Source organism: Molothrus ater, chromosome 21 (assembly GCF_012460135.2).
Source record: "Molothrus ater isolate BHLD 08-10-18 breed brown headed cowbird chromosome 21, BPBGC_Mater_1.1, whole genome shotgun sequence".
Taxonomy (NCBI): Eukaryota; Metazoa; Chordata; class Aves; order Passeriformes; family Icteridae; genus Molothrus; species Molothrus ater.
The window spans coordinates 6,227,757-6,247,977 of NC_050498.2; the positions used below are offsets into that span (position 1 = coordinate 6,227,757).

Consider the following 20,221-nt stretch of genomic DNA (forward strand, 5'->3'; position numbering starts at 1 on the left):
TCTGACCATTCAGATCCTCATGGGACTGCTGGAGTTTTACCTTCCCAAAGCATTTTTAGGGAATATTTTTCACCCAAATATTTTAATGCATAATTACTAATTTCTTTTTTATAATTAATTTATTTAGGGAAGGTTTTCTCCCAGCTTGCCCAGCTGTCAGGGACAGTAAACCAGAGCCCACATTATCCTCGTGGAAATATCGCCATAGTATTGCCATTAATAATACTAATTATTAATAATTAGTATTACATTATTAATAGTATACATTGTTAATAACTATAATATTGTAATATAAAGCAATGATATCATTATTATTTTTCACGATAAATGTAAGCAGAGGTTAGTTTGCTTTAGGGATTTAACCCTGAACACTTTTCGGTATTGGAATAAGTACTTATGTTAGGAAATATAACAGAAAAGATGTTTTGGGATAATTTTTGGAGGAAAAGTGGAGGGGGAAGGCGGGAACATCGTGAGGGAGGCTGGAGAGGGAGCGCGGGGCCGGGGCGAGAGCGCCGTGAGGGCCCGGTGCCGTCCCCGGTTCTGTTCCCGATGCTGCTCCCGGGACCGCTCCCGCTTCTATTCCCGTTTCCGTTCCCGGTTCATTCCCAGTTCCGTCCGGTTTCGTTCCCGGTTCTATTCCCGGTTCCATTCCCGCTGCTGTTCCCGGCCCCTCCCGCGCTGCCGGCGCCGCCTCAATCTTGTCCCCCCCGCGCCACCGTCGGCGGGTGAGGGGTCAGGGCTGCGGCCCGGAAGCGGCGGCGGAGGCGGGGCCCGGTGCCGGGGCCTGTCCGTGTGTCCGGCCCGGGGCTGCCCTGCCCGGGGAGCGGCCTCTCCCCCCGCCGCCCGTCCGCCCGTGCCCGCAGCCCCGGCAGGGCAGGACCATGGTGCAGAGCCCGCCCGCACGGCAGCGCCGCCGCCTCTGAGCCCCGCCCGGCCCGGGGGCCTGAGCCCCGCCGCGGACGCCGGTAAGGAGCGGACGGGGGCGGCTCTGCGGCCCGGCCTGCCGGGGGATGGGGCCGGGGGATGGGCCGGGGATGGGGCCGGGGGATGGGGCCGGGGGAGGCCGCTCCAGGGCCGGGAGCAGCGGGGGGAGCACCGGGAGAGCCCCCGGGGAGCCTCGGGCCGCGCTGCCCCCGGGTCCCGGCTGCGTTCGGCTCTGCTGGGGGGTTATGCCTCGGTTTAGTTTTGTTATTTACGTATAATAATTATGTTGGGAAAGGTCGTCAGCTTGAAGTTTGCGTGGCGTCGTAACAGGGAAAAAAAAAAAACAACGGTGAAAAAGAATAATTTCTGTAGCACTAAAAATAGTTGTGCTTCAAAATAGCCTCTGAACAGCGGTTCCTGCGTGGGGCTTTTTTGTGTGGTTGTTTTGGGATGTTTTCCCCAATTTTCTGTACACCTATATTTCATCCTCTTTCACTTTTTGGGGGGGGGTTAACTTGACTTATGATCTCTTGATGGTTTTAATAATAAAATTCCTGGTGCATCATGCCTGGAACATGGCTGCTCCATTACATCCAAATCACCCTGGGAGAAAAATCCATTCCAGCACAGCTGGGATTTTATTTGTCCCCATTTTCTCTTTGTTTGCTCTTTAAGGCTTTGTTTTTGGGGGAAATTTATTTCCAGGATTAGCTCTGGAGATGGAATTATCGGGGTGAATTTGCCTGGAGGGCAGATAAGGATTCAGTAATTAAGGTTTGCCCTCCCCATCCTCGCTGAACTTCCCCGAAGTTTGGCCGCTGCAACAACGTGGTGGAGAAAAAAAAACCCCTGGGCCTGGCTGTTGTGGTAAATGATTATTGCGTTTTTTTCCGAGGGCTGAGTTACAGGAAACGCTCCCGATGAATCCCTGTGCCCCTGGGCAGGACACAGCGGCTCGGGTTTCACGGGTTTCAGCTGCACCTGCCTGTGCCCGAACCATCCCGGTGGCTGCGCTCCAGCTCCTCTCAGCAGGTGTGCTCAGCTCTGAGATAACTTCTGTGGCAGCCCGAGCACAAATAATCCTCAATTGTGGCTGCAGATCGCTCCCTGAGCCCGGCCCACCGGGCAGGATTAAACCCTGGGTCGCTTTGTTACCTGCCCTGATTTGAGGAGTGGCTCTGCTGGAATGTGATTCTTCTTTTCCACTTGAAAGACAAGAGCTTGAAAGGTCACCTGAGAAAACAAAATAGTCCCTGTGCTCTGGGAGTGCCCAGCTGAGGGACAGACAGAGCTGGGTGTCCTTTGTGAGCTGGGGACAGAGCCTGGCACCCCCAGACCCCTCCTGGAGCACCCCCTGAGCTGATCCTGCAGGTCTGGCAGCTGGGATAATCTGCTTTTTTATTAAACAACAGCACAGGCTTTGTAGAAATGAAGCTGTTTTATCAATCTAGCCCTAAACTATTAATGAAACTCGCTGGTGTCAGGATTGTGTTGCTTTTCCCAAACCTCCCCTTACCCAAAGCATGGCTGGGTGGGAATGAATTTTCTTCCTAAAACTGTCCTGCCCTGTGAATAAAGCAGGTTCCCAGGGCTCAGAACTCCCAGGCTCTGTTTTGGATGAAAAGCTCTGTGTGTGCTGGCATTTGGGGTCTGTTAGTCTGTGAAATGGAGAGTGAACTCACCCGGTGGGGCTGGGCAGGCTGAGGTGCTGTTTGCTCTGAGCAGCGGGGCTGAAGCACACAGACATGAGAATATTCCAGCCAGAGCTTTGATACCTCAGCTGTGTCCCAGCTCCCTCATTTCAGCTGGTTTTGCTGCTGTTTCTATTTCCATCAGTGGCCACTGGCTGTTTTGCTGCTTCTCTCCCTTCTTTCCACACCCAAACTCTGAATTTGCCATTCCCCAAAGCTGCCATTTCCTCAGCTTGTCAGTCATTTTTCTGCTTGTGATTCAAGCTGTGTATCTGTCTGCATCCCTGTCTCCTCACAGTTCTCATTACAGACTGAAGAGCCTTTTCCTGGCATTTCTCTGCACTTTCACTGCTGAATTGGATCCCACATTCCTTAATGAGTAGCTTTAATGAAGTCAACAATTAACCTTGAACTGGTCACTCAACCAGTTTGTGATTATTGAACAGTTCCTGAGAATTTTCACACTTCTTCATTAAAGCCATCCTGTATTTTTTGATTTCTCATGGATCTTTAAAGGTCCTATAAAATGGAATCATTTTATTTTTGCTTTGCTCTGCCAGATTCTCATGCTGGGCAGCAGTAACCAGAATAGCATTTTTAATACAAATTCAGAGTCCTCCATCTATTATTGTGTGTTTTATTGCAGTCTGGGTGATTTGGGTTGTGGTAACTCACATTGGAAGTCATGACTTGGACAAGCTGGAAGGTTTAAAAATGCCCATGAGCTCTTTTAGAGGAAAGTGGATTCATTCCCATGGCACAGGCTCTTGGCAGACAGGGATGCCTGCTTCAAGTTTGGCACCAAAATGTCTGATTTTTAACCAGAGGTTGAGTTCATTTTGATTTTACAGCTGGGTATGTTTTAAATTATGTTTTTCACTTCTAACAAAAGTCAGAATCCAGGGTTCATTGAACCAGGGGAAAAAAAGCTTCCTCACTCTGTTGCTGCTTCCTCACTTGTAACTTTCTTTGCCTTTTCTCATTCATCATTTTAAGAACTGAGAACATACAAAAAGTACTTGGAACTTGTTTGGGTTTGTCTGTTTCTGCACGAATTTTTCTTCCCGTGGGAGATGGAAATCACCTTTGCTGTCCCCAGAGTATCAGCTGGCACAAAGTTCAGGTGCTTGTGGTGAATCCACCAGACTTTGTGAACAACACAAGTCTGTTGGGAAGGGCTGTCACACACAGGTTGAGTAATGTTTGTTTTCCTTTTTATTTTTTACATCATTTTTTTCAAGTTTTCTGTCTTTACAGAGAGTTGAAGTCAGAAATTTGGGTGTTTGAAATTCAGTCCCGATTTGATCTTTGGAATTTTCTGTCACTCACCAAATTACTTCCCTTCCTTGGCTTTGTTTCATGGGCAGACCTGAAGTGTTTGCTGTTGGTGCCCCTCTTGGGGACGCTGAAATGATGAATTAATCTTTGAAAAGTGTTTTGAGAGGTGAAAAGAAACATTTCATGCAAATATGAAGCATTTGCTCTGTCTATTCATGCAAGTCCCCGGTTTTGTTCATATTCTGCATCCTGGTCCTTTATCAGGATGCCAGGAGGGAGGAATGTCCTTGTCCACATTTCCAGGGGCTGTTCTTCTCCTGCCCTGTGCAGTGCATGGCAGAGCCATTTCCCTGCCACTTTCAGCTTCCAGGCTCCAGGAAAATGGAAGTTGTTTGGAAAATGGGGATTTTTTTCCTCAGTAAACATATTTGTGGATAAAATAGCTCAGCAAACTGATAAGAAGCTGGAGCCAATTCCCCTTATCTCCCTCTGGAGCAGATGTGTTTGTGCACAGCTGCTGATCCCGGGGTTATGTTGGGTTGGATTCAAGGACCCAAGGTGATGTTTTTGTCAGGTTTCCTCCTCCACACGCCCTGATTGCTTCCCTCCCTGTGTGCTGAGGAGAAAGAAACCTGCTGGCATTTCCCAGGAGTTGTTGGCTTTGGTTTATTTTGTTCATGCTGGAGGAGGCTCAGCTGCCCTGAGGTGCTGCTGTGCCCTGGGGGATTCCTCCAGGATCAATCAATCCCTCCCTCCTGCCCCGCTGCTGGGGGAGCTTGCAGGCTGTGCAGTTTCATCCCACTCCTAAAGGGATGATCTGGAGCTGCTGCAGGCCCTAACACCTCTGTTTCCCCAGATATCAGGATGCTGAAGTTACTTTCCTTACACTTGGTCTTGAACCTCATCAGGTTGTCCCAAAGCCACCTCCCCAGTCCAGATCCTTCCCACACGGTTTGGTGTCCCTGCCATTGGTGTCACTGCCACTGGTGTCACTGCCAAGCTTGTCCCCATGTCCCTGTCACCCTCAAAGGTGCTGAACAGCCCCAGCCCCATCAGCTCACACAACTCTGATTTTCATTTTGCTGTATTTTCACTCTTAGACATGGATTTGAAGAGAAGAAATCCAAATAAGGGTGATTTTGGTACCTGCTGCTGTTTATTGTTGTTAAAGGTGTTTGAGGTGAACGCCACTGCTTTGTTTGCATTTATTTATGGCTGCTCTCCCATGCTCTGTTTGGTTTGGATTTGTAAATATTCCTTTGGCACACGACATCATTTTCATTCAAAGTGGTTAACCCTGAGCTGACCCATTTCCTAACCCCTCCTGGTAGTGGGGCACCTTTGCAAATACAATTGATTTCTATTTTTGAGCTGCACAGCTCGATTTAAACACTGTTCTGTGCAATGAGATACTGAAAATTGAGAAATTTGTGAGATCCTGGGATAGGCACTGCTGCCTCCTGCCCTTCTCCTTCACCCAATTTTCCTCCTTAGGATATTTCAGTGGTGATTTCGCATTTAAACCCCTCCTCTAGAGTGATTACCTTGCCCTCACAACAAGGAGGGGAAATATCTGTGAGGAAATTCCATCATTTTAAGCTTTCTAGTGGCAGGGAGGTGGTTGACATTATTGACAAAAATGTCAAACCACTTTGATCTCTTTAAAATTCATGTTTGGTTTGGGTTTGTTTTTTTCACTTTGGTAAGTGCAGTTTTGCTTTCAATACCTGCTTTAGTACAGCACATGGGGTTTTTATTGTTCTCAGGAATTCAGCTCCTTTGATATTAAGCCTCCAAATGGGAATTTAATATTTCAGCTGTGACTCATTGCATTGACTTTTTGGTCTTTGCAATAGATTTCAAGATTTTCCTTGTTTGCAATTTAGCCTTGAAAAACTCATCAGTCTATTTCAGCAGCTTCCTCTTCCACACTCTTTCATCCACAAATAAAGAGGAATTCACATTGTTGCTCCTTTGAGGTTGCTGTCAGGGGCTGTTTTGGAGGAAATCTCCCCAAATTATAGAATCTTTTCTCGCTCAATTCTGTGTTTCTCTGGCACTCTGACAGATTGAACTGCTGTATTTCCCCCCTTTAGCATTTTAATCTTTTTCCCTGCCTGGGTCTGTAGATGCTGATTTAAGAGCACAACATCTGCAGGCTTTCCTGGCGAGTTGCAGCAGCTGTAACTCCTGCTGAGCATCCCTGACTACCCAGCCATCACCTTGGAGCTGCTGGCCAATGTTCCAGCCTGGCAGTTTTCATTCTTGAGCTCCTTGTTTAGTCTGACTGGGGAGATTTTTATTGCACCGAGTATTAAAAGGCTTTGCTGGAGTGGAGAGAGGCAGCAGCAGTCATTAGAGCCACTCACTCAATTATTTATTTGGCTAAAAAGTGAAATCTGATCTTGCATGCCTGACCTGCCAGGAGGTAAAAGCATTGTTTTGTTTTGGTTTGCTTTTTTTTTTAACTCTGTGAACAAGAAATAAAAGTTTAAATGATATTCTTGAAGTTATTCATTTACACAGAGGAGAAGTTAGTTACTAGAGCTGGCAGAAGAGTTGTGATGCATTGTGATTCTAACAGAGAGGAGTTGAAGGAACCCTGAAAATCCACAGACACTTTGATGTAATGCACTGATCTGCATCACAAATTCCGTGACAATTAAAGTTGTTTAAGTACTTTGATTAAAAAATCAGTAATTCTTCAGGCAGCAGCATGGAAACATTCACCCTTCTGCTTTCCCCCATTGCTGTTTTCATGTCAGCTCCAGTATTGAAATCCACAGTTGTTCCCTTTTCCCTCCCAAATGCTCCAAAGGCACATTACTCCTCGGAAATTGCAGCTTATGGCATTTTCTAATTGCTTTCAAAGCCAGTGAGTTATGGCAGCATATTAAACAACTGGCACTTAAAAGCTGGTGATCTCTTACATAAAAATATTAGCCTGAATATTTCCCTGTGTAGGATTTTCTGCACATCCCTTCTTTTTTTATGGCTGCTTTTAGATCCTGTGGCAAACAAATTCTAATGGAGCTGATGGAAACCCCTTTAAAAAAGGAATCCCAGCCCTGGATGTGCTGTGGGTGACACCGAGCCCTGATTAAAATCTGCAATAAACTCTGCATCTGTGTTATTCCCTAAAGGAAATTCAGGAGGGGACGCTGCCTACAACTCTGCTTTTGGGTTAGGTTTTGATCTCCTTCCATCTCCCCGCGTGTCTCCCACGTTTCCAGAAGGAGTATTTGGGATTTTGCCCCTGGATGGAGCATTTGGGGTTTTTAACTGTGGCTCTTTGAAGGAATTTGCTGCCAGGGACAAGATAGGCAGAAGGTGCAGGAGGGCGGAACGCTCCCAGCATGATCCCTGCCAGCCCCAGCTCTCCCTTCCCTGTCCCTGCTGCCTTCTGCCACCTGCCCCACAGCTGCTCTGGGACCAAGTTCTGGTAAGGTGGACATTTCTCATCACCTTTTCTTCCCCTCTCATCCCCCTCCTTTCCCTGCTTTTCACCCTGCCTTTGTAGAGGCGTTCGCAGCCCCCACTTCTCACTGAGAAAAACTTCCTGGGCTTTGCAGGGTGGATGGATGGAAAGGGGTTGCTGGTGCAAAATAATAGAGCCAGGGTGAGATCTTGAGCTCTGGAGAGCTCTGTCTGAGCTGGTTTCAGCCAGGACAGCGAGTGGGGAGTCAGCAGCAGGCACAGCCCAGGGTTGTGTTGTTGACACTGCACCTCTGTCTCTTCTCCCTGAGCTGGATTTTCTCCTCTCTGGGACACTTCTGCAGGTTCTGTCAATATTTCTTCTGCTAACAGGAACTGCTGAAGCATTCCTGCCAGTAAAATCCTGAGGGTACACAAGGAAGTTGGGATCATTGTACTCTGTGGGCTCTGAAAAGGGCTTTGTCTTCAGGCTTGTTCTTTACCCTTCTTTTGTTTTCTCTTAAATCAATAGATCACAGAACAGATCCCTCCCTGCCTTGCCCTGTGCCTCTCTCCTCCTCTGAGCTGCCACTTTTCAGCCCTGCTACACCTGCATTGGAAATAGGAGTCAGTGGGAATCACCCCAAAGTGCAGGAGCAGCCCCTGCCTCAATTCAGTGTTATCAGATCTCGATGGATGTTCCAATTTAACCCTTGCAGCACAGAATTCTTTCTGCCTTTCCCTCAGAATTTTGGAGATCAGCAGCACGTTGCTAGGAGCAGCTCCTGCCTTGGTGCTTTAGTTGGGGTTAAAAGCCTTTTCAGCCAAGGGTTTAGGTAGGACAAAGATAAAGGTGGGCTTGGAGTTCCTCCCTGCAGAGCTTCTGAAGGAGATGTCACAAGGCTGCCCTTTAACTCCTGGCTGTTTGCTTTTCCCTGGCCACGGAGATGGGGAAGCTGATCCAGGAATTTAGGTCTTTCTGCTCTGCAGATAAAATTTCAGGAGGGGAATCAGACAAAATGTTATATTTGGGGCAAAAAAATAATGACTTGGGACATTTTGTCAGGATGTAAGGTCCTGGTTATGCTTACAGACAGAACAAAAAGTTCTAGATCCTGCAAGAATTAAATAAAGACCAGGAATCTTCCAGCCTCCACCTTAATGCAGTTTTTTGGGTGGTTTTGCCCATAGGATTCTTGATGCAAAAGCCTTAAATAATGTAGGGCTGCTTCTCAGGTCCTGCTTTGAAAACAGAGGCATTTGGGGTGGGGTAAGGAGGGATCCTTAAGGCTTCAGCCTTGGTTTTCAAAGGATGTGCAAAGTTTTAAAATAGAGGCATTTGGGGTGGAGTAAAGAGGGATCCTTAAGACTCCAGCCTCAGTTTTCAAAGGATGTGCAAAGTTTTAAAATAGAGGCATTTGGGGTGGGGTAAGGAGGGATCCTTAAGACTCCAGCCTCAGTTTTCAAAGGATGTGCAAAGTTTGAAAGTAGAGGCATTTGGGGTGGGGTAAGGAGGGATCCTTAAGGCTTCAGCCTTGGTTTTCAAAGGTTGTGCAATGTTTGATTTGTACCTCGGTGCATTCAGACATTACTGACATTAAAATGTAGCAGTGGTACCTGCCTGGGGAAAGGCAAGAACTGGCTTTATTACTCACCAGTGATGCTGGGCTGTGCTGGAAGCCCTCATTCTTTAAAAGCTGTTCCCAGCTGGCACTTTGTGGCCCTGGGAAGGTGATGTGGAGCCTGTTCTGATCACTGCTGTATTTCAGGCACACGCTCCGTGCTCAGTGAAGGGCACAGCCATGGAATTTAATCTCAATTCTGTGTACAATCCCATTTCTCTCCTTCTGTCTGATCCACCACCCCCCAGCTGTAACACACAGTGCAGTGACTCTGTTGGAACGTTCTTTCCCCTCAGGTGAACAATCAGAATAATGTTCTACATAAACCTGTTGGAGAACCTGAAGGTTTACATCAGCAGCCGCCCTCCGCTCGTGGTCTTTATGATCAGCGTGAGCGCCATGGCCATCGCCTTCCTGACTCTGGGCTACTTCTTCAAGATCAAGGAGATCAAATCCCCAGAAATGACAGAGGTACGTGCAGAAATGATGCTCATTTAGAAAACGTGCCCAAAGTTAGGTTTTTTCCCCTCCCAGAGAGCACAGAGTTGTGTGGGGGATTGTCTCCATGTTATTTTCAGAAGGGCTGTTGGGGTGGGTGTTTGTTAGTTGTTTTATATCAAGGATGAGGCCAAGTCATCTGTCATGGATCTTCCCTGCTGTGGCTAGGAACCTTTCAGTTTGTTACTTAGGTATTATTCAGTTTGTTTATTTAGCTTGGTTTGAGGAACTTCTTCCCTCAGCGCTGTCCTGTAAGGAGGGGAACCTGGGCAGAAGCTGCTCACCCTGGAGCGTGGTGAGGGGCTGGGAACACAAACCCTGTGAGGAACCCCTGAGGGAGCTGGGGGTGCTCAGCCTGGAGAAAAGGAGACTCAGAGGTGACCTTGTCACTCTACAGCTCCCTGAAAGGTGGCTGCAGCCAGGTGGGGCTGGGCTCTTTCTCCAGGCAGCACTGACACAACCCAGAGCACACAGCCTCAAGCTGCACCAGGGGAAATCCAGGTTGGATATTAGGAAAAAGTTTTTCACAGAAAGGGTGATAAAGTTCTGGAATGGCTGCCTGGGGAGGTGGTGGAGTCCCCATCCCTGGGTGTGTTTACCAAAGCCTGGATGTGGCACTGGGTGCCAGGGTTTAGCTGAGGTGCTGGGGCTGGGGTGGACTCGATGATCTTGAAGGTCTCTTCCAACCTGGTCATTCTGTGAATTCTGTGAACAGACTGAGTTTCCTTTCCAGCTCAGGGGAGGGAGCTGGGACTGAACCCATCTGACTTCTGCAAACAACTTTGCTGTTGTTGAGCCAGCCCTGCTGGTGTTTGTGCTGCTCTCTGAGCCGTGTGATTTTTGTTCAATGGCCTGGAACCGAGCGAGGCGGGAGCTCCCTCACGGGCCTAAAATCTCCCCTTTTGTTTTAAGGACTGGAATACTTTCCTGCTGAGGTTTAATGATTTGGACTTCTGTATATCTGAGAATGAAACCTTGAAGCACCTCCTGAACGACACCACAACTCCAGAGAGCACCGTGACCAGCGGGCAGGCCAGGTCTTCCACGCAGTCCCCACAGACCCTCGAGGACTCTGGTCCCATCAACATCTCTGTCACCATCACGCTGACCCTGGACCCTCTGAGACCTTTTGGGGGATACTCTCGCAATGTCACACACCTCAGCTCCACCATTTTTGGGCACCAGATTGGACTTTCAGGTAGGCAAGGCTGGACCTTCAACAATTCAGGTTGCAGTTGGCTTTTAGAGGGTTTTTTTCCTAACCTTTCACGGGGGGATTGGCTTCAAGCTGAAATTGAGGAGGTTTAGATTAAATATTAGGAAGAAATTCTTTATTTTGAGGGTGATGAGTGCTCAGAAGCTGTGGCTGCCCCATCCCTGGAAGTGTCCAAGGCCAGGTTGGACAGGGCCTGGAGACACTTGGGCTGGTGGAAAGTGTCCCTGCCCATGGTAGGGGGTGAAACAAGAGAGTTTTTAGGGTCCCCTCCAACCCAAACCATTCTGTTATTCCAAATAATGATATTATTTCATTATTTCCAAATAATAATATAATTATTTTATTTAAAATAATGATGTTATTTTTAATGATATTATTTATTTGATTATATAGTGATTATTTTAATCACTATATAATCAAATAAAAATTTACCAGCTTACTAAGGGTGAGATAACTCTTATACACAGAACACAGATGTGTTCCCAGATTTATTGTGAGTTTATTCCTGTATGGAGCTCTTGTTTGTTAGAGGACCTTTTCCCTGCATTCAGAATGGAAAAGAACCTGCAGGCGTGCCAAGATCAGGCTTGGCAGTTTGAAATGATTAAACCTAATGACAATGGAAGGTCATTTTTAAGCCAGCAAAATTCCAAACAGTGACTCTCTTCAGTTTTGTCTTGATCCATCAAGTCCTCAACTGACATTTCAAATGTGGCATAGATGCAGTAGAGAGTATTATGTTGCCTAAAAAATTCTAGTTTGTCTAAAATGCATAAGTGAATCAGCTTTAATATCACAAACAGAACCAGATAAGATGATTATAGCTTCTGTGGTGTGCAGAGACCAATCTGCTCTCTGGCTGCCTGCCAGGAAGTTTTGACAGGAGTTCATAGAGAATTAATAGAAATTGATAATAGAACCTCACTGTATTTTAGCTTTCAGCCAGAATTGCATTTTATGATAATGTTGAAGGTCTTGAACCTGTGGAGAGACATTGCCACGAGCTGCAAATGTGCATTACTGGGGTTTCTGTTGTTATTTTGTTGCTGCTTTGAGAGCTACCAAATGCAAGTTCCATTTGCAGCAGCCTGGATTTGTTTTCAGTCTGAATTTCTCCACGTGGGGTTATCATACAGGACTTAATGTGCAGCTCAGTATCTGCTGACACCTTTTCCTCTACACCAAATATCTCCAGTTTGAAAAGTGAGCATCAGAAAAAACAGATGTGGAGCAAAGTTCTTAGGAGGAGAAAGGCTTTTCTGATGAAGGTCTGTGAACGTGCATGAATTCACTTAGAGTTTTGAATTTCTGAAAGCAGCCTGATGAGGCTGGGAGAGGTGGGAGAGATTAGAAAGAGCAGCAGCTGGGGGATTTTCTGCTTTGTTCTGGGTTTAACTTTTCTCTTTGCTCTCTTTGTTGCCTGCAAAGATCCGGGCTGACTCCAGAGGGTGATGCTTCCTGCCTTAATCATCTCTGTGTTCTCCTTCTCCCAGTGATTGTTGCTCAGATACTTTTGTGAACCAAATCCCAGCTTTCCTTGTCTCTTTCTCGCAGGCAGAGAATCCCACGAGGAGATAAACATCACCTTCACCCTGCCAGCTGCCTGGAACTCTGACGAGTGTGTCCTGCACGGCCACTGCGAGCAGGTGGTGTTCAGCACCTGCATGACTGTGACAGCAGCCAGCAACGTGTTCCCAGTCACAGTGTGAGTGCAGCTCTCCCCAGGGGCTGCTTCCTGCCTCACTCGTTCCTCTGAGCTGTTAGATCCTCCTGAAAATTCCTGTTGGTCATGGAAATGACATCCTTGCACTCCTTCCCCCATGGTAAAACGTTTGTCACAAAACCTCTGCTGTCTTTTTGTGATTTTTTGGCCCATGCCTCCCTTTTAAACTTCACTGGGAGCAACAGAATCTGTGGAAATTCAAGGGATTTACCCCATAATTGATTTCAGAGATGAGATTTGACACTGAGGTTCTCACCCCCTTCCCTGCTGAGAGATCAGCACAAGGCAGAGGCTGCTTTGCCTTCACCAAAATATCTTCCCTTTGTCTTCTCTGGATTCCCTGACAGTGTTCCATCCAACCTGGAGAAGCCAAGGCTGTGGGCAGCCTTAGGAAAACCAGTGTTTTTCCAATTAAGCTGTGGGATATTTGCTTAGTGCAACAGCATGCAGTTAAATTCTGATTTCAGCATAGCAATCATGTGGCTTTTGGGGGTTTTTAACTTAAACTTTGGGGTTTTGTTGTTGCTTTGGAAGGCCCAAACTAAAACCATGTTTTGAGAAGCAAAGTTGTCCTGGTTGAACATGGAAAATACATTTCAGGGTGCTGATTATTTCTGTTTTCTTGCAGTCAGCCACCACATTGTGTTCCTGAAACCTACAGCAATGCCACTCTGTGGTACAAGATCTTCACCACAGCCAGGGACTCGAACACAAAATATGCCCAGGATTACAACCCCTTCTGGTGTTACAAGGGAGCAATTGGCAAAGTCTACCATGCTTTAAACCCCAAACTAACTGTCATAGTTCCAGATGTAAGTGCTGGGCTGTTCCTCTGGTGTTTTCACTAAATGCTTAGCTCTGGTTTAATTTGGTACTGTTCCTAAAATTGTCATTTTTGCTGCTGGTTTATTGTATGGTTTCATTGAATATGGTTCCTAAAATTGTCATTTTTGCTGCTGGTTTATTGTATGGTTTCATTGAATATGGTTCCTAAAATTGTCATTTTTGCTGCTGGTTTACTGTGGGGTGTGAGGGCTGAGAATGCTCCACCCTCATGGGTTTGATGATCTTCATCCACGTGCCTCACAGCTCTTAAAAACCACCATTTATAATTTAAAATAATTTCACAAAAGCCTCTGCCAATACTTGGAAAATATCCTTAACACAGATCTTTATCACAAAAACATTTTGTGCCACCATTAGGAATCACTCCCATTGCTGTGTAAAAGGGAGAAAGTTGATTAATGAAGTAATTTCTGGGTTGATTTGGTCATTATTGCTTTAATGTCCAATGCTAAGTCAGTTAATGGTTTTAATTTGCTTTTCTGTGTGCAGGATGATCGCTCTCTAATAAACCTGCACCTCATGCACACCAGTTACTTCCTCTTTGTGATGGTGATCACAATGTTCTGCTATGCAGTCATTAAAGGCAGACCAAGCAAACTGAGGCAAAGCAACACAGAATTCTGCTCTGAAAAGGTGAGTGTGTGCTAACTAAACCCTGCCTCTGATAAGGAAACAGAGAAAAGCTCCTGTTGGGCAGAGGACAGACTGGTTTTTCTTGTCTCTGGAGATGGGGATTTAATTGCCTTTCATTGTGGACAGTGCAGGTTGGGGTTATAAAATCCACACAAGTGCTTTGGAGATCCTCAAAATGAGATTTCTGTCCTGCAGAAATGGATTATTGCAGCTCAGGAAGTGCTGGGCTGTGACTCTTCTGCCATAATTGTGGTGTTGCTTGAACTGTTTTGTGTGAAGCAATGAATAGGTGGCATTAAATCTTCATTTATTCATTATCTTTTACCACAACAGACTGAAAACCTTGAGTAAAACATGATACAAAATTCTAAGGGTTGTTCATCAGAATTAAGTTAAAATCAAAGCTGTTGAAAGAGTCATTGGTTGTTAATTAGAATTAAGTTAAAAACAGTAACAAAGCTGTTGAAAGAATCATTGTTCAATATTACCTTGGGGACCTGCAGTTTGCCTGAAGGATTAAATATGAATATTTTTAATTGAGAAGTAGGAAGCCAGTGTTGACACGTTTTGGTCTCAATGCTATTTTGTAGTTTTAGCTGGTTTGGGGTGTTTTTTGTGGGTTTTTTTTTTGGTTTTGAGTGGTTTGGGACTTTTATTGTATTGATTTTTGCAAAGTACAAAACGCCTTCAGACTCCCTTTGATTTCCTTTCCAAGTCAGACTTTCCAAGCTTTCTTTGAAAAGTCAAGGACAGCTCTGCCAGCTCACAGAGATAAATCATATCACTGTTACAGGATTAAGAATTTGCCTTTAATTAAATATTTTCTCTTCCTTTATTTTTCTTCCAGGTTGCTTTGTCAGAAGCATAAAGAAAACCCCTCCTCCTCCTCCTGAGAACGACCGAAACCATTGCCTGCTGAACCCAGCCTGGGTCTTAACACTCTGTGAATCCATTACCTTGCAATGTTGGTTTATTCCAACCAAAGACATTTCAAAGTGCCTGTAATTGATTTGTACATATTTATAAAAGCAGAATATCCAGAGTAATTCTGAGCAGATGTGCTTGTCCCCTGGCTCTGCCCTGGGACAGCCCCATGTTGGTGTAGATAACTCCAGTGAAAAGGCTCCACAGAGGCAGAGATTTTTGTCTAGCTGCACCTGGGCAGGTGAAGATGCCTTTGCAAGTGTCTCAAACCAACCAAGAGATGTTTGGTTTTTTGCCCAATCTGTACAGTGTGTTTGAACCAAGTATGCACCTTTGATATAATCCTGCATTTCCAAAGCCACCAATCTACAACATGAATTCAATGTGTGTTTGTGTGGCCTAATACTTTATTCCATTTGCTCCTTGCTTGCAAGAAAAGATATCAACATTTTAGATTTTTTTTTTCTCTTTTGGAAGAAAAAAAAAATACATATTCACATTTTAATAGTGCTGTATTTAGGACAAACTTGTGCTTTTATACATAGTAAAAAAATTAAGAAGTGAAGTCCCATTTTAAACTGTTACTTACTGAAAAGAACTGTTTGATTTTTTTTTTTTTTTTTTGGTTTGGTTTGTTTTTTTGGTTTGTTTTTTTGGTATTTCATTTGGCTTGCTGAATGCCAGAGAACCAGTCAGCACAGAGACTATCTGGAAAACTTTTCCACTTGGCCTCCCATCCCCAGCCCTCCAGCCAGGATTGTGTGTCTCTGCTGCAGAGCAGCTGTCTGTAAGCTTTTTTTTTTTTTTTCCCTTTTCTTTCCTTTCTTTCTAGAAAAAGTGAAACTTAATAAAAAGATGTATTGTGTTAGCAGCCTGCTGGGGCTCTGCACAGCCCTGGGCAAGTGCAAAGAGTGAAAGGAAAAGAGATCCCCAGAGTTTGTTCCAGAGCTTCACTCTGGGACTGTGCCTGCAGCTCTGAGGGGCAGCTGCCACTGGCACTGCTGAGCTCTGGCCCCTTACATTCATTAATTTGCCATTTTCTGCTGTCCACTCAGGGGGAAAATGGCCACAAAGGTGGGGCCCTTGTGAGGAAGGTCAAAGAAACCACCCAGTGAAACCCCTTCTGTTCTCTGTGTCCATTCTTCAGTCAGAGATTTGATTCTGTGCATTTCTCCCTTCTCCATTCTGCCTTTTGCTGGTTTTTCTTCCTGATTCCTTGAGCAGCCTCCTGGATTTCAGGGGTCAGCCTCTTCCTGCAGACACTTCCACCCCTGCTTTTAAATCTCACTGGTTGCCTTAATTGACTTTTTACTTTTCTCCCAGCTTTCATTCATTCCTCCATTCCTTCCCACAGGCTTTTTTTCCTCCTCCTTTTGCTCCAAACTCCACAGAAGAAAAAAGCCAAGTGAGAATCTCATAGTCTCAGTGATGCTGGCAGAAAACTCCCAGTTTATTCCCTCCAGACACCACTCCTGGTCTGTGTGTGTTGGGACTTCAGTAAGTTCACGAGTATTTAAGGGTGTTTGAGCAGTCACAGTTTTGTTTCCTCCCACAGTTTCAGTTCCCTAAATTGGGATTACCTGACATGTTTTCCTCCAGGGAATGTTAAGGCAAAGCTTTAGAGATGGCCTGGTTTGAAGTTTAGGGATAAAATGAAGCTCCCAGTTTTCTCCTGATGCTGCTGTGGGCTGCTGCTGCTTCCCTGGGATGAGGCAGGGGAGTGAGACAGGCCAAGAGCTTCTCCTGAGCTGTTCCTAAATCCCACAAATTAATCCTCACTCCAAGAGCTGCCTCTGAGGGTGCTGGCTCTGGGCCCCAAAGGCAGGAATAGGAGATGGATTGGGAGAGAGGAATCCTGGAAATACCCAAAAACCACCCAAAATCCTCTGATTTCTCCAGGAAAACAAAGCAAATCCTTTCTCCTTCAACAAATTCCAGCTCCAAACATCCCAGCTGGAATTTGGGCTGTCAAGGGAACCGTTTGGGAATGAAAGGAACCTCCTTGGCAACTTCTCCCCCACTTTCTGCACCTCCAGGAATATTAAAGATTGTCACCCACAGATGCAAAAGGGAAAACGTTGGAGAGTTGGATTTTTGGCCTTAGTTCATCCTTTTGCCCCCTGTATTGCAGCAGGGAGGTGCAGGGTGTCCCAGCAGGCCAAGTGCTGGAATGCTGAGGAATATTGGATTGTTCCCAGGCGATGTACAAAGTTAAATGCAGCCAAACAGAAGAGTTAAAACTTAATATTAAAAGTTCAGATCATATTGATCTTTCCTTTTTTTGTTTTCTTTTTTCTTTTTAACTATGACTTGAATCAGTTTTGATTCTATTTGTACGTGTTTTCTTGTTCTTAGAAAGCTGCCATTTTCTTTTTGGGTTTTTTTTTTTTGCATTTTCTTTGGCATTACATAGAAAATCTGAGCCTTGGTTTCAACCCTCTGCAGGTGATTGTAGGGTTCGAGATGGCTGTTTTTTGTTTTTTGTTCTGTTTTGTTCTTACATTTCACTTGTCTTGTTGCATGATGGTTAATAGCTGATTTGGAAATGACATTTCTCTCCTAGATTAATTTTTGTGTTTGTAAGATGTGCATATTGCTTTGCAGAATAAAAAACTATGAAGTTTACCCTTGCTGTCTTTATTTCCACAGCCTGGTAGCTGCAGAGCTTTCATAAATCAACCAAAATTATGTGGAGCACAGGAGGAAATCAGGGAAAAATCTGCAGCAAAATGAAATTGAATTTGGGTTGTAAATTCTCTTTTTCCCCCCAGCACTCATCAAAACCTTGCTGGTGATGAATTGCCTGGCAGGGAGAAAATCAATCTGAAGGTAGCAGCCCCTGTTTCTCTTTAACTCCTGGGACTTGTTTGTCTGCTGTCACCAAAATTTGGATTCCTGAGCCTTCCCTCTCCTGGGAGATCCTCAGGAGCTGCACGCACACAAAGGATCCATTGTGGGTTCTTCCTCTCAGCTTTTGCCAAATTCTTGGGTGCAGTCTGAGGCCTGACCTTGAGGTGTCTGTGAGCCCTGGCTGGGAGCAGCTCAGAGAGCAAAAGAAGGGTTTGGATCTCCCTGCAGCCTGTGGCTGAGCTGTCCCTGTCCCTCAGAGCCCTGCAGGGCTCTGCACAGCCCCTGTCCCCTGCTCTGCCTTTTCCTGGCATGCTGGGACACCTTGGTTTGTGTTTCTCCTTTTTAAAGGGTTTTTACAGCTCTGCTGTGACTTTTATTGACAGCTAAAAACTGGATCACCCCAGCTGCTCCAGCTCTGCCCTGCTCTGCAAAGGCTTCCTGGCACAACCAATATTCCCTTTTATTTACCTCCTGAAGATGTTTCTTTACAGAACTGTGGGGATCTAAGCACAGATTTCCCTGGGCTGCCTTATTTTTAGCTCCTTGTAACAGGATTTGTGCACCTCCATGGAATAAATAGCAATAAGATTCAACCTGTAGTGACAGAAAGAGTAAGGCAAGGCAGAGAGCAGCTTTTGAAAATGTTTGTGAATAAAACAATGTCACATTTCTGTGTCCTTTGTCTTTTGAAAGGATCCCTGCTGGTAATATTCCAGCAAAAAGGGGTTTTATAGTGAGGAGGGTGGTAAAATATTCCCTGTGGTCATGGGATAATCACACCAGGGAGTTGTTTTGTCAGTGGGGAAAGGATGAGAGCCCAGGAGCAGCTCAGGTGAGGTGAGGGGCTGAAAAACAGGGGTGTCCTTGGATTCTGTATGAACAAAATTGTCACCTAGAAGGCACAAATGGCTAAAAAAGGGGATTTTGGGGGGTAGGGGCTTGCTGTGGGGCTCAGAGCAACGGATGTGCCCCTAAATTTGAGCCTCGCCCTCCTGAAAGCCAGGTTGTGTTCCCTAAAGCTCAGGAAATGGGGGAAAACAGCTTAAAAATGCACATTTCCAAAAGGAAACCCTCAGTGAGATCCCAGACAATGCAGGTGACCTGAAAGTGCCTGGAAATGAGGAGAAACCAAACGTGGATCTGGGTCAGGGGGAGAATCCTGGAATTCCTGCAGGGGAAGGGTTTGTAGGATGAGGTAAACTGAGGCAAAATGAGGAATGTCAGTGGGGAAGGGGGAGCTGTGTCCTGAGGGGACCTGGGGGGCTGGAGAGGGATCCCAGAGGATGGAGGGGAAAATCCAGAGGGGCTGGAGGGGGATCCCTGAGCGGGAATCCCTGCAGAGGGAGAGGCTGAGGGGGATTTCTGAACAGGGATCCCTGAGGACAGAGAGTCTGGAGGGGAATTCCTGTGGATGGAGGGTCTGAAAGGGGGTCCCTGCAGACGGGGGGGCTGCAGGGAGATCCTGAAGTGAGGATCCCTGAGGATGGAAGGGCTGCAGAGGGAATCCCTGAGGAGGAATCCCTTGGAACTGAGGGTATGGAGGGGAAATCCTGGGGTGGGGATTCCTGGGAATGGAGGGGATGGGGGGGGATCTCGGAGCAGGGATTCCTGAGGGGAATCCCTGAGAATGGAGGGGGATCTCGGAGCGGGGATTCCTGAGGGATTCCTGAGGAGAATGGAGGGGATTGAGGGAGATCTCAGAGTGCGGATTCCTGAAGGATTCCTGAGGAGAATGGAGGGGATAGAGGGGGATCTCGGAGCGGGGATTCCTGAGGGGAATCCTGAGGAGAATGGAGGGGCCGGAAGGAGAACCCTGAGAGGGGAGCGCTGAGCATGGAGGGGCTGGAGGGAGATCCTGGAGCGGGGATTCCTGAGGGGAATCCCTGAGAATGGAGGGGATAGAGGGAGATCCTGGAGGACAAAGGGTCCGGAGGGGGCCCCGAATCGGGTGTCCCTGTCCAGGTGTCCTTCTGTGGGTGTTCCCGGTGTCCCCTCCCTGGTGTCCCCGCCGGACACCGCTGGGTGGCGGCACCAGCCCGTCCTTTTCCCGAGCGGTTCCTTTCGGAGGGGATGGAAAATGGAAAATCCCGGACCCGCAGCGTTTTCCCGCCCCGGGATTCCCCTCAGGCCTCTCGCTCCGGGTGGTGTCTGGGTTTGGCAGCGCCCGGGATTTGTGCACCGAGGGCAGGTGTGGGAGTGAAAACTTGGATTTTTCCTGGAGATGTCGCAGGGGGAGAGGCACTCCCGGCTCCCCCGCGGGTTCGGGAGTGCGGCCGTGCTGCTCCTCCCGCATCCCTGCTCCCCTCCGTGCCCCCGGCAGCCTCCAGGCACGGCAGGAGAGCAAAACACCCCCCTGACAAAATTCCTTGTCCTTTCATCTGTATTCCCAATAAACAACAAACCCAGCCCTGGCACTCCGGGCTAGGCACGAGGCGTCGTCCCCTGTTCATGCCAGGCCATGGATGAACTCGTAATTACAAATATTCCACACCTGCAGCTGCCTGAGGGAAGTCTGGGAGTGAGGTTGTTTCCCCAGGTTTTGCTTCCAGGTAGGGAAAAGGAAGAGCAGGAAACTCGTAAGGAATAAATCTGGTTTGTG

The 20,221-nt window shown here is 46.7% G+C and overlaps 1 protein-coding gene across 1 annotated transcript; it reads left to right on the forward strand.

The window, feature by feature from the left end:
• Window positions 1-758: 758 nt before the first annotated feature.
• TMEM248 (transmembrane protein 248) lies at window positions 759-17,397 on the forward strand. Its single transcript, XM_036395234.2, has 7 exons — window positions 759-968; window positions 9,229-9,403; window positions 10,343-10,628; window positions 12,201-12,351; window positions 12,998-13,181; window positions 13,705-13,848; window positions 14,696-17,397. Exons 2-7 carry the CDS (start codon window positions 9,245-9,247, stop codon window positions 14,714-14,716), a joined length of 945 nt encoding a protein of 314 aa, XP_036251127.1. The 5' UTR covers window positions 759-968; window positions 9,229-9,244; the 3' UTR covers window positions 14,717-17,397.
• Window positions 17,398-20,221: the final 2,824 nt, after the last annotated feature.